General features: G+C 30.2%; 1 protein-coding gene across 1 annotated transcript; it reads left to right on the top strand.

Annotated features, from left to right (window-relative positions):
* The first annotated feature begins 3651 nt into the window (after positions 1 to 3651).
* LOC107892577 (alcohol-forming fatty acyl-CoA reductase) lies at positions 3652 to 8623 on the top strand. Its single transcript, XM_016817642.2, has 11 exons — positions 3652 to 3871; positions 4624 to 4704; positions 4800 to 4903; positions 5063 to 5265; positions 5618 to 5718; positions 5916 to 6108; positions 7333 to 7419; positions 7522 to 7603; positions 7710 to 7982; positions 8070 to 8197; positions 8309 to 8623. Exons 1-11 carry the CDS (start codon positions 3829 to 3831, stop codon positions 8463 to 8465), a joined length of 1452 nt encoding a protein of 483 aa, XP_016673131.1. The 5' UTR covers positions 3652 to 3828; the 3' UTR covers positions 8466 to 8623.
* Positions 8624 to 15327: the final 6704 nt, after the last annotated feature.

Here is a 15327-nt window from a genome sequence, read left to right on the forward strand (position 1 = left end):
TAATTTCATTTCATGCGTTGTGTAAAAACGAATGCATCACTTGATACAATATATGATTGAGCATAATGCAGGAATGAATATGTAACACCCCTAACTCGTATCCGTTGTCGGAATAGGGTTATAGAGCATTACTGGAGTTTACATTTCAGAAATATCAAAAATTTTAAAAACATTTAATTCATATCATCAATTATAGCAAAAACCAATCAATAGCATACATATTGTCCCTTATACGTGTAATATCCCGAAAATTACTACTGTAATACCCCGAAAATTACTACAGTAAGAAAATAGGTATCCCTAATAGTAAAATAAGGAAATAAAATGACAAAAAGGGAAATTTTGAGTTATGGCAACATTGGGAATTATATTATGACATATTAATTCAAGAAAGGATTAAATCGCAAAAGTGAGAAAAGTTTTGTTGCCCAAGAGTAAATACTCAAAATTTGAAGGGTTAAAGTGTAAATATGAAAAAGTTGAAGGACCAATAGTGTAAATATTTTAAGGGTGGAATAATCTAGAAACTAAGGAAAATGGATGAATTAGGACCAAATTGAAAAGGTGAAGAATTTTGAGGGACTAAATCACAATTTTACCAAATTAGGTGATGACTCAAGGATGAAATTTTTAAAGATTATAAAGGGCAAAATGGTCAATTAGAACAGAGAGAAATATAGAAGGCAATGATGATGTTGGTGATATTTTAGATTAATTAATTAAATAAATATTAGTTTATTAATATTTTAATTTGATTTTTAAATGATATTTTATTATTTTATTATTTTTATATTTAGCATATATATGGAAGGAAAGATGAAGAATCTTCATCTTCTTCCCATGCATCCAACGTATGAAGAGAAAAGAAAGAAAAAAACTTTCTTTTCTTTACAATTTGGTCTTTTCACCAAAAATTCACCACTTTCACTTAGAAATCAAAAGACTTTTCATATCCATCAAGAGAGAAAGATAACAAGGAGACTATGGAGAGTTAGAATATCAAGTTAGATACAAGAAATAGAAGCTGGAGGAGATACAAGAAATACAAGTTAGTGCCGCAATTGGTGGTAATCTTGGTGTGTCTGGCTGGGTGGGTCGATTTTATCTCCACATGGTGTGTTTGGCGAGACGGAGTGGTGTGTAGAGGCTGGATTGGGTAGGATTTCTAATTGCATATCTGCACTAATTAATGATTTTTTACTGTTACTGCATTAAGTAATGATATTAAATACTGTTCATTGCATGACTGATATCTATTATTGTTATAGGCCAAGGTCCCACTGATACTATTATTGAAATTGGGCAAAGTCCCTACTGATTACTGGCATTGTGATGGGCTCAAGCCCAATCGTTTACTGTTACGGGAAAGGGCTTAGGCCCACACTGAACTAGACTGTTACTGTAGCGGGCTTTGGCCCAAACTGCATTTATCTACTGTTTAATTGACTGTTTTCTTGTTAGGGGATTACACACTGAGTTTTCATAAACTCACCGGGTCAATGCGGCGAGAGACTCGATGATGGCTACACAACCGCATCAGCTTTCGTTTTTAGCCTTTGATTTATAAGTAACTGAATTTGGGTATTTTTATGTAAAAAGGCCTCTTTAAAGTTATAAACTTTAAATTGGGGTTTTTATTTATTTAGTTTGATATAAACTGCTAGTTGTAGAAAAAGATGGGTTTTCAAAAGGTAACTGTTTTCAAAGACACCACGTTTTTGCAACATTTCCAAAAAAAAAATTCCGCAATAAATGAGATTTTGGAAAATTTATAACGTTCTAAAAGTGATTAACTTTTAATGATGCACACTTGGAAATGAACAACCCGTTTTGGAATCACTGTTTAATAACAAAATGATTAATTGATTTTAAAGATTTCAATGACAACAAGTTTTACGCTAAACATTTCAATGTGACACTGCCAGATTCGGCCATAACTCCTAGGCTGGGTTTGGGGTGTTACAGGAGAAGCATTAAAGGCTACAACTTACATTCTGAAAAGAGTACCAAATAAAGCAGCTGCAAAAACACCTTATAAGCTTTGGATAGGTCAAAAGCCTAGTCTAAAGCACTTTCACATTTGGGGATATCCAGCTGAGGCAAGGCCATATAGGCCACACGAAAAGAAATTGGACTCCAAAATAGTGAGCAGCTACTTTATTGGTTATTCTGAGCAATTTAGGGGCTATAAGTTTTATGATCCCATAACTAGGAATATTTTTTAGACTAGAATTGCAACATTTTTTGAGGATATTGAGTTTGGGAGGAGAAATAAGGTTAGAGAGATTGCATTTAATGAGGAATTAGATTCTAACTCAGTTCCTACTATCACTTTTGACGATGTTCAGGTTTTCATACCTATCATTAACAATACAATATTGAACAACTCCCTATTCAAGATGAGGTAATTGTTCTAGAAGAACAAACTCAACAACCTTAAGAACAAGTGTCATTAAGGAGGTCCACAAGAGAAAGGAGAAATGCTATTCTAAAAGATTATGTTGTATTTCTCCAAGAACATGAAAATGATAATGGAATGATGGAAGATGATCCAATAAACTTTATTAATCAAAGGGATGATTGCAATGCTTCATCAGAGGCTCTATTTATAGGTATAAGAAGTATAAAAGAAGTAGAGATCTAATTCTAATAACTAATAGAATTTAAAGTACATTAAAACTTTATCTTGATCATGATGGACATCCATTTAATAAGATATTCATAACATAATTAACTCTTTTTTTTGTTTCCTCTCAAATTTTTGCATTTTCCTTTTCATTAATTATTTAAATAAGATGTAGACTTTTGCCGGAATTGTTTTACCTCAAAAATCTGTATATTTTAAAGATTTTTACTCATTACTATGTGATTACTGTCCGCCATTAGTACTTCAAAAACTTCGATTATTTCATAGCGGTGAACCTTGGAAATTATATTTCATCTTTTTTACTTTCATTTTCAACCGTGGTATACATTTCTGAAGATTTTATCTGTTGTTTTTCCTTAATAATTTTCTTACTTCATAATATATATATACCTATTGGATGAATGATGATTTATATATTTAGCTTATAATTTTATATTTTTAAGAAAATAAATTAATTCTAAAATATTTTTTATAATCAATTAAAAATAAAATATTGATAAAAATATTTCTAGGAACATATACCTAATGATTATGTATAGTTAGGTAGATGCATTGTTCAATTGCCAAACTCTTGATTCCTTGCTTTATTTAAGTGTTTGCATTAATGCAAAACGTGCTTTTGGATCGTATTGTTAGGCTAAACTTGCCCATAATTTCATTAATTAGTGGTCCCTATCACGCTTCTCATCGCAAAGTTGGATGAATAGTTAAAAGAAGTTGGAATCGACCAATCGAAAACTCTCCATATAAATATTCCAAACTCTTGATTCCTTGCTTTATTCATTAAATTTAAGTATTAGCATTAAATTTAAGTATTTGCATATGCAACACGTATTTTGAATCGAATTATAAAGCTTCAATATATACACGAAACTTACTTACAACTTTTTTTCGAAAGGTAGACTTATTTATAACTTCATTTATCATTACTCATAAATATAGTGGCCTTCTAAGAAGTTTTCCATCGCATCTCCGTTCATTATCCCCTATAAATAGCCTCTTCAAAACTCATTGACAGAACATCAAGGTTGGAATAATAGATAAAACAACTCCCACCACTTTCAAAATAAAGAGATTTCCCCTAACACTACCTGTTTTTGGTATATCAACTAGGTTTTGGAAAGGAATACAGTTCAATTCGTCACTAGCTTGTTCTAGAGCTTTCATTGCCAACAAGGGAAATGAAAGAAATGATAAGGGAAAATGATGAATGTCAGAATCAAGGTCTACCATTCCCCACATTTTGTATTCTTTTTATGCCTACTTTTTATCATATATTATTTTAGTTTAGTTTTATTTATTTAATATACAGTATGGGATATAGCTTTATATCGCAAACAACTTAATCCTAGAGAGAAGCTCATGTCTGGATGTGGAGCGTAGGAGTTTTGATTGGAAACATAACCCCCGGTAACCCACTAATGAGTGATAGTGTGGACTAAGAACAGAACTTATAGCACGGTGGTGAGTTGCAAGTCTAAGGCTTATATATTATGGGGTGGTGTAAAAGTTGTTAGGCACTGTGGAAGTTTAGAATTTTTGCGCCCTTCCTAATCTAGAAAATTGATAGTTTTGGATTGGGGTAAAGTAGTATTTAGGACTAATTTATAATTGCTATTTAAAAGAGATGTGAAGACACCCCTTTATTAAATATTTTTTTGAAAATTTTGACGTAAGATTTAAGTAATTAATATTGCTATTAAAAAGTATTTTTAAAAAATAAAATGTTTGTTCTTGACACATAATGTTGCAAAGTAAAAAAAAAAGGCATTTGAATGTGATTCAAATTCGTTAATATAATGATACTTCAATAAAATATAACAAAATAGTTTATTGTAACTCATTATTAATTTCAATAGAATAGTTATCGAGATTAGGACTAAATTTTGTTTTTTTTTCTCTCCTGAATAATACAATAATACATATATATTCTTTTGTCCACTTTAATTCGTTCTCTTGAGTTTTGTTATTGGCAGACATGGAATTAGATAATGTAGCCAAGTTTCTTCAAGGCAAGACCATATTAGTCACCGGTGCAACAGGATTTTTAGCTAAGGGTATTACTGTTACTCTCTCTTTGCAAGGCCAAAGGTGATTTTATTGAAAGCACAACTAATACTTAATGGTTTAATGTTTCAATCATGCTTATTAGTCTTTATCGAGAAGATATTACGGCTTCAACTAAATGTGAATAAGCTTTATCTTCTTTTGAGGACTTCAAATGATAAATTCGCCACACAACGCTTAGAAAATGAGGTATATAAAAAAAATTATATCTATTTTTATGTACTCAATCCATCTTATGAAGTACATATATCTATATAAGAGACACAGTTTGCATATAAAATTATATCTTCTTTTATATACCAAATATCCAATTAAAATAACACTAACGTTAATAAAAATTATATGTAGATCACAAGCACAGAATTATTTAGAATTCTCCGCGACAAATGGGGTTCAAAATTTGATGCCTTGATATCAAGTAAGGTGGTAGCAGTGGAAGGTGATATCTCTTCTGAAAACTTGGGATTGGAAGATTCAAAACTAAGAGAAGAGATGAGGAAGGAAATAGAAATTGTTGTAAATTCTGCTGCCACAACTTGCTTTAATGAAAGGTACTTTAGAATCATGTTGTAATTAAGCTATAACTAATTATTGGTATCATTCTTCAAAGAAAAACGTATCAATTCCATCCACATATTTAAATTGTATCTCATATGTACTGATATTAAGTTGTGTTGAGTCGAATTTGATTTTAATTTTAAAAATACTTTAAAGGTTGATTAAAACCTTTTAATGACTCATAATATTTTTTTCTTATTAAATTATTTTTAATATGAGAGAGACTTTTAAGTTTATTTAAGTAACTCGAGTTATGGATAAATTTATAATAAAATAACATTAAATTATGTCACAAATTTACCAATTTGTTTTCATCTTCATCTTAGCTTTTCTTACATTTGGAAGGTATGACGTTGCGTTGGGCATCAATACATTTGGCGCTTTCAATGTTTTGAACTTTGGGAAGAAATGTGATAAAATAAAGCTATTTCTCCACATTTCAACCGGTAATTATCAATTATCAATTATGATTTGATTTTGTATTACTTGTATTTCAATGCTATCTAAACAACTAAATTCTAGATATAAAAATAAGAGAAAAATTATTGCAAAATTAGTAGCATGACTCCATTTAATATCAGCTTAGGTAAATTTGAATATACTTTATTAATGATTTCCCCTTTCTTTTTTTTCTTTCTTTTAGCTTACGTTTGCGGTGAAAAGGCAGGAATAATATTAGAGAAACGATTTTATATGGGTGAGATTTTGAAAGGAACACATAGCATAAATATATTTGAGGAAAAGAGAACTATGGAAGAACAATTAGCTCAACTACGATGCCATGGTGCTCCAGATAAAGCAATAAAGTCATCCATGAAGGAATTTGGCCTTAAAAGGTTTTTTTTTTTTATTTTTTATTATTCCATCCTGATTCAAAATTATGATTAAAATGAATCGCCAAAGATTTGTTAAATGAAGCCAAGTTGATTTGTGAATATGCCTCTTGAGTCATATATATAAGAACTATTGAGAATCATATCTCATACTCATATGTCAAAAGTTTAAATTTGTCAAAATTTTTGGATTCTTTTAAAATTTAAAATGTAATTCCTCTAATTCAATTTCGAGACATTGAGTCTTTATATTTTTTTTATTTAAAAATCTTGATCCCATTATCAATTTTACTATTAAAATTGTTGTGATAGTTATAAAAAAAATTTAGAAATTGAATTTTTTTTATATTTTCAATAAAAAAATCATAAAAAATTGAGAAAATTTAAAATCTTTTTAAAATTAAAAATAAAATAATAAAAATATAATAATTTCCAAAAATTCAAAAAAAAATGTGTTATGTATTCCATGAATGATAAGATAGTCTCTCTAAACTTTGAGCTATTTGTTTGGTCCATATTAAATCAAATTTGAATGATTTTTTAAATTTTAAACCAATTTAATTATATATAAAATTTATATTTTTGTAAATTTAATTATAAATTATATAAAATATTAGTAAATGTTTGATTAACACTGAAGAACACATGAAGAAAGAAAGCAAAATAAAGTCTACTTGTTTTAATTTTGGAACTTTTTATATATTTTTAAACAATTTAAATGATTTTTTTAAAAGGTATTCTTTTTCATCTTTTGAATTTTAAAGAGTTATTTTTCATAATTTTTTTTTATTTTTTTGAATTATAATTTTTAAAATTATTTGTTTTTATCTAAAATATGGAAAAAATTAAAATTTAAAATTTTTAAAAAATATGTAGTTTTAAAGAATAATGATCAAATTAATAAAAAGCTATAAACACTAAGCGCTGAAAAGTTATTTTTACCATTTTTAATTGCTACATGAATAACTTTAACATCAAAATTAGAAGGAAGGACCAAGATTTTTAAATAAAAAAATGCAAGGACTCAATGTTTCAAAATTAAAATTTAAGGACTAAATTTTTATTTTCAAAAAAAAAATGCAGAGATCTCTAGCATAATTAGACCTATTTCAATATGTATGATAAAATAAAATTCCAATATTATAAAACCATTATTAAAGGGGGGAAATTAAAAACCCATAGATTACTTACAAAAACAAGTGTTGTTTATAATACAGGGCAAAATTGAATGGGTTTGCCACTTGTTATTATACGCCCCACCATGATTGCAAGCACTTACAAACAAGCTTTCCCTGGTTGGATTGAAGGTGTTAGGTATTAATACTAATTTAAATTATTTTTATCACTACATGGAAGGGGAAATTAACAATACGAGTAGATCATTTTTAAAATTTATGTATGGCTTCTTACATGCAGAACCTTTGATAGCTTCATTGTGAGTTATGGAAAGGGGAAATTAACATGTTTTCCTGCCAATCCTAACACTATTATTGATGTGGTGAGATTTTTAATTCCATTTTCTTGATAACATTATAATTTCTTGCTTTATTGGAAGTAAAAAAAAAAAACATGATGAGGAGTTTTTAAATTGTATATATATGTAGATACCGGTTGATATGGTGGTAAATGCCATGGTTGTGGCCATGAAAGTTCATTATGCAGAACGTCATGTTTGTGAGACCATTTATCATGTCAGCTCCTCGTTCAGAAATCCCTTAACACTCTCAGATCTTCGAAACCTTTTCCACTGTTATTTCATTAAAAACCCATGGATTGATGCAAATGGGCTGAGAGTGAAAATTGGTCAACTAACATTTTTCAGCAAAGCTAATAGATATTTGCTGCTCATGCAAATGAAATATGTGCTCCCACTGAAGGTTTGGTGTTCTTAATTTCTTGTTTTTTAATCAAATTATTCATTTTCTCACTATAATTTTTATTTCTTCTTTCATGTTTCTGATCAGGTACTTTATTTGGCGAATATACTTTGTTGCCAACGTTTCAAAAAAATTTATAAAAATCTTAATCGGAAAATCAACTTCGCAATCCAATTAGCAAAACTTTACGAACCTTATACATTCTTCTTAGGAAGGTAAATATTCATTTTACTATTCTATTATATTGCATTTAACCATCTTTCATTTTTATCACTACAGTTGTGTATGTCATAAAAGTAGCATTTTAAATGTTCTCTTCCAAACAGCTTTAATGATGGAAATTTGGTGGAACTACAAAGGGTGGCTGAAGAGCAAGGCATTGATTTAGTTGAATTTAATTTTGATTCCGAGAGCATTGAGTGGGAAGCGTATATGATGAATATTCACATTCCGGGCCTTTTAAAATATGGGATTAAATCTTAGGTGCTATGCCATACCAATGACCCACGTTGCTTATTATATATAATTTAAGAAATGTTCTTATACCTTCGATTGTAAAATAAAATCAGTTACTAAAACTTTACAGACATTATGATGTAAGTGCATTTATAATATTATTTTATTTGTCCAATCTTTAATAATTATATCTTTAATTAAAAAATAAACTTTATAATCTTCTCATCCTTATACAGCACTTTGATATAAAATTCTTACTTCCATGGAACGTACTTACAAAAATGGGCATGCCAAATATATAGAAACATATATAATGAAATCAATAAAAAACAATTTAATAATTACATGTGGACTATTAATAATTGTTAAGACATGCAATTTTCCTGACTACTGTACACTCAACGTTTCTTATTAAATAAATAATAATAATTTACATAGAAATTTTCATTTTAAAAAATTCAATGCAAGTCATCTTGATTTATCATCTACAGAGATTAATATACTAATCATGTATTTATAAAAATTATATATTAATATTTCTATTTTATCAATGAATAGCATTATCACTAATTGAAATGCGGATAAAATCAATTCTCTTTTAATAAAAAAATCTAAATAATTACAAATAAATTTAACACAACAATCAAAGCGAATCATATTAATTGAAATACAACTTGGCTGAATTGTAATATATTACTAGATCATTACCCAAAAAAACAACTATTTGACTAATTATGCTAAATTTTACGACTACTTCTCTTAATTAAAATTGCTCTACTTCATCAAGCATTCATTTTTTATTATTATTTTGAATTTTTCATAGTATTAGAATTAACAACAACAAAAATTATACAGTTTAATATGCTCTTCGTACTCTAATATAAGAAATTTGTTCTTATATTAATCACCAAATTCATTGTTGTATTTATGCAATAAATTACTTATGTGAAAATAAGAAATTCAATTTTCTATATTTTCAAACTATAATAATATTATATGCTAAAATTTTGAATTAATTTAAAATTTGAATAATACACATCATTAACCCATGAATTAGTAAACTAGTTATATATATTATGTAACATCCCAAAAATTGGATTAGAAGAAATTGAGTTGGAAACTAAGAGTGGTCATCTCTCGATTTTGAGTTTAGATTTTGGGGAGTTTTTGACAAGTTAATTGATCTGGTTCAGTAGTTAAGTATTTTGGTTATGTGTGTGAGGTTTTGGGTTCGAATCCTACCTCTTAGAAATTTTGCTACTTTTGATTAAATCCCTATTTTGGGCATGTGGGTTATAAAAGCAATAGAGAATATTTTATTCCTGAAACTCTTTGTGTGGTAGTTAGCTTTAGGTGGTTAAATAAACTTCCCAAACCTCCTGAGTTGATGATGTTGTTTATTTTCGTTTTACTTTTCATTTATGTTTCTACCATTCCTCTACCCTTTCTTTGTTTTTTTTTTCTTCATTTGATTCTTCTCTTCAAACTACATTTCTTTTTGCTTTGTTATGCCGAATTGATTTTGTACGGGTCCTAACTTCTCCTTCTGAGTTCAATTCGTTGACCGGTAAGTTGATTTAAAGTTCTGGTGTCGAAAGTTCTTCGATGTAACTTCGGTTCTGGAATGTTAGTTTCTAGCAATTTGACTGCGAATTAATCGTTTGTTGGATAATTGCTTGTTGTTTAGGGGCGGGAATTCATCCTTGTTGCTCCTGCATTGAACCCGTATAAGGTGAGTATCAGAAACCCCTTCTTTTTCGAATTTTATTCGTCAGAAAACGAGACTGTCGATGCCACAAGGCCGTGGGGCAGGCCGTGTAACTTACTGTTCACAAAAATTGGAGGCACACAGGCGTGTTTCAGGCCGTGTGGGACACATGGGCACGCACACCGGTGTGTGTCAGGTTGTGTGGGACACATGGGCGTGTGCCAAACCATGTAGAGTCATACGGTCAATTCACCAGGCCGTGTGAAACCATACGGGCGTGTGAAGCAATATTTGGAATTTTTCCCTTGGGCCACAAGCGTCGTTCTAAACGAACGTAAGCCTATTATAGGGTCCGTACGATCTAAATTAGGGTATATAACTTGATATCTGATTATCTGATGATGAGCAAGTTGTGATCTGTACGTATATATCTGCTATGTTTGAACCTAAGTGAGTAGGATCTGTCAAAACGTAATGTGCTATTGTCTAGTGTGTGCAAATTATGCAGGTATGATTTGTATTTTGTTAATTTGTTGGTACGCCTCTGCGTTACTTCTTAATTGTACTTTTACTTAAAAATCAAGCATCAACATTTAGAATCAAACCTTGGAAACAATTCCTCATTTTTTTAATATTCCAAAATATAACCAAAATTAGCATATAATTTTTTTTTTTTACTTTCTCATAGCAACTAAACTCAATTATCATGGTAAGAGAGATGGAAAACACACTGACCTTAATGAAGCTTTTTCTATTTAGATCATATTTTCTCCTTCAAGAACCATAAAAACCCTCACTGAAATTAAGGTTTTGAAGGTGGATTCCAACTTGAAAGATGAGTTTTCTAATTGATTTTAATAAAAAATTAATGTTTTGGAGTTGATTTTTTTTAAAGAAAATTATCAAAAATTGAAGAAGATATTTCTCCTCCCCCAAAAGGAGACTCACGGCAGCAGCAAGTATGGAGGGCTGATGGGATTTCTTTTATTTTTTGTTCATTAAATTTTAAAATACTAAAAATCCAAGTCAAAGTCAAGCCCAAGTACAAAAATTTAATACATGCTCCACACCTCAATTTAATAGCATTCAATGGTCCAAATTTATTCCATAAATTAAATATTTTATCAAACAATATTTCTAATTTAAAATTCTTGAGAAATGTGACCAAATTTTCTTTTCATGACAAAATTATCATTTTGTTGTTTTTGTCTTTTTTTTCTTCTCAATTTCTTCACAACAAATAATTATTTGTGAACCCGAATTTTATAATTCACATTTAATTGTTAATAATAATTCTTAGATAGGAGAGATTACACTTTTATCCATTTCTGAACAAAATTTATAAATTTATAAATTAATTCCTATATTCTTAAGTCTTTTCAATTTGATCTCAAAAAGTTATTCTCATCACATCAACATACATTTCTACCTATTTTCTTGTCAAATAATAAAAAAATAGCTTGAATTTCAATTTTCAGTTAAATTTTCACCTTAGTCTTCTAATTTTTCTAAATTTATAATTTAATCCTTTTTGTCACAATTCCTAATTGACAATACTTTTCATTGATTCTAATCTCCAATATAAATTTTACTTCCATGAATTTTTTTTTATCTAACTCATTTTCAGATTCTCAAAATTTCGCTATATATGAGACCAAAATAGAGCCACGTGTTTAGTTGGGAATTTTTAATTTTGAATTTTCGACATTTTCCGCCACCACATACTAGTGCATTTGTTCTGTTTAACAAGTTTCATGACTTATTAAGAGAATGGTGCATCGAAAAAAAAAATAGCATTACATTGGATAATGCAAATAATATGGATGGCATGCAACAACTTTTGTGTGGTAATCTTGATCAACAAGGTGCAACACTTTTCAGGTTTTGGATCAAATATATCTACGGCTTGGATTAGATTCTTGAGCTCGAATTATTTCGAGCTCAATCAGATCCATTCTTGATATTTTTGAGACCTTAGACAAAACAATAAAATGAGATTTTAGGTTCATAAAAGTTGGAGAATTTTTTTTAAAGTCCCTTAAAAGCTAAAAAAATAAAATTTTGGGCCCCTTAAAAATTGGAAAACAATAACTTAGACCCCTTTCAACCCTGGGCCCTGCACGGCCGCACCTCCAGATGACCCTCAGGGTCGGGCCTGAGCTCAATCTTTCTCAGGCTCGAATCAGCTCGGACTCGAATCTTTGCAAACTCAGATTTTCTTGGGTTTCGATTATTATGATCTCGGACCTCCATTTTAATACGTGGTCCACATTCCATCACCTCAAAATATATAACAAAATTTTAATATGTGGTCCGCATTCCATCTCTAGTAATAGGCTTTATAACTAGTAAGGATATACAAATATATAACAAATATATTTATTAAAGTTTTGTATAAAAATTAAATATTGTTTTAGTTCAAATGGCAAAAGAAAAATTTTCTTACATGCATGGCGTCCTTGGTTCAAATCTCATTATGGACAATTTTTATTGATTTATATAGATATAAGAAATAAAAAAAATACACACATAATCATATAACTTACTTTGCAAATAAAATGATTTTTGGTAATTCCTTAATTGAGTTAGGACTCGGTCGACGTGTAACATCCACTCAATAAAAGCCTTTATAAATAGTATGGATTATGGACATATTTTTATTGATTTATAAAGATATAAAAAGTCAAAAATCCCCACATAGTCATATAATTAACTTTGCAAATAAAATTACTTTTTAGGTAATCCATAACTAAGTTAGGGCCTGGTTGATATGTGAAACTAACTTAGTTAAGGGCTTTATAACTAGTATGAATATACAATTGATTGAGTTAATAAAGCATGCATAATACAATTGAAATATAAATATTATATTAAAATAAATTTTTGGTTTAAGAAAGTTGGTGCTAGCGGCTCTCGAATAGTCTTCGTCAGCTTGAGTTTTCGGGCAACGAGGCAAAGTTGTGCACTCATTCACCAGACTATCACCCTTCCTTCGTTACATTTTCTCGGACCATATTCGGACGACTGCATTGTCTTCCATTTTATCAAGAAACTCATTGTCTTATGACAAGCTCTCTATTTAGATACTTGAACGTGAATCAACACATCTTTTCTATTTGATGAAAAATGCAATGCAATCATAACCGAAACAAAACGAAACGGGTTAGTATAAAGCAAAAGTAAGTAAGAAAGAAACAAATAGAGCACCTATTCGGGTGACCACTAGGGTTTTGGCGTGATTCTACCTAGGGTAGGTTCTTAGGGCTCACTATATGCGGTTTGGTTCTAAAGTAAAGGTACCCGAACCGGCAGATTCCTCGATCTCACCCATTATAGGATCATACAGACCGAGTTCAGTTCAGGGGAATACATTTCCCTATGGCCATGCAGAGATGAAAACCTCACGAACACATAGGTACGGATGTATCCCGAAAGCGATTCACTATCCTATGCGGAGGTAAAAACCTTACGAAGGCGTAGTTTCTCACTCCCACATAGAAGGGTAAGATCGACCGATCATGGAATGTAATGTGCAAAAATATATCCAAACTTAAATTAACACAACAATTATAAACCACAATGATAAATACCGAAATAAAGACGAATGTAATGCAACGAAAGTGTCGAAACCACTTTTAAAAAAAACAAAAAAGATTTTGTCGACTTTAAAGATAAAACTGGAGTCGCCACCGATCCTTTATTAAGGTGTGATCGGCTCACCTTAAAAATTATTTTGGTCTGCGAATTTTGAGAAAACGAGTTCGGGAGTCGGTTACGCACGAGGAAGGGTTAACACCCTTTGTACAGGCCCATTTTGACCTACCCAACTGACCAAACCCAACTAGCCTATCCCAATACACCACAGCCCAAATCAAAAAATAATAAGCCCTATTACCTAAACCCAAATCAGGCCTAAAACAATTATTCAAACTAGGGTTTCAGCTTTTCTGAAACCCTAGCGCTGCAGCCGCCGCTACCTCTTCTGACCCCTGCTCTTCTGCTACCTGCCGCCACCTACTCCGTCGCTCACCTGCCCTGCCCACTTGTGCCTGCACCTGAAGTGACAAGAATATTAAAAAATAAAGCTTGTATATTCGGCTATAAAGCCATTTTTAAACAGATTGTAAAAAGGGGGGCGATCTTTATGTTTGTAAAATAGAGGGCTCTCTCTTTTACGATTTGAAGAAATAAAAGCAAAAAAAAAACAGATTCGAAAAACCCTTCTTCGGTATAATCTCTATTTTTTCTTTATTTTTCTTTCTTTCGTTTGCAATCGTTTTTTTATATTTATATTTTTATTTTATTTTTTAAACAACGTATAAACAAAAAAAAGCAAAAAAATAAAATAAAATACCTTTTTGAATTTTCTGGCCACCACGGGCGGTGGCCGACACGGCAGTGACGAGGTTGCCCTGTTCGCCGGTTTCTGGGCTCTGGCCATATGCTTGAGAGAAAAAAAATGAATGGTTTTGAGTTTTTTTTTAAAGAATGGCTGCTAATGAGTTATTTGAAAAAAAAATTAATTTAAATAAGGGTGCAAAACGGCGCTGTTTGGAGCTAGGGTTAACAGGCTCCAAAACGACGCCGTTTAGCTCCTAACCCATGACCTGACCCGCTGCCCAAAGGGGATCCGCGTGTTTTTTATGGAAGGGCTAATTTCACGTTTAGCCCTTCCAATTTTTAATGCTTTTAAAATTAGGTTCTTTTAATCTTTCGAATTTTGCCCAGAAATTTTTTTGTGTTTTCAATTTAACCCTTACCCGAACTACGTCGTTTTAAAGGAGGGGCAATTTGCTTTTCTGGTCCCTCCATGTTTGGTGCGTGTTCAGGGCAGTCCCGCCCTTTTCGTTTATTTGCGTTTTGAACCCCCATATCTTGTTTTAATGTTTAATCTAATCCTTTTGCTATTTTGTTTATTTTCCTAACAAATTTCATATTATTATTATTATTATTATTATTATTATTATTACTTTTATATATATACGTATTTTTTACATATATATATTTTTATTACTTTTTTATATAATTTTTATATATGCTTATTTACATTTTTTTATTTTCATGAATACATACACATACTTATATGTTTTTTTTATTTATGTATATATTTCCATATAATTTACATATACATACAAACTCATATTTTTATATATTTTATAATTCATATATGTACATATTTGT

This window comes from Gossypium hirsutum, chromosome D09, assembly GCF_007990345.1.
Source record: "Gossypium hirsutum isolate 1008001.06 chromosome D09, Gossypium_hirsutum_v2.1, whole genome shotgun sequence".
NCBI classification, from domain to species: Eukaryota; Viridiplantae; Streptophyta; class Magnoliopsida; order Malvales; family Malvaceae; genus Gossypium; species Gossypium hirsutum.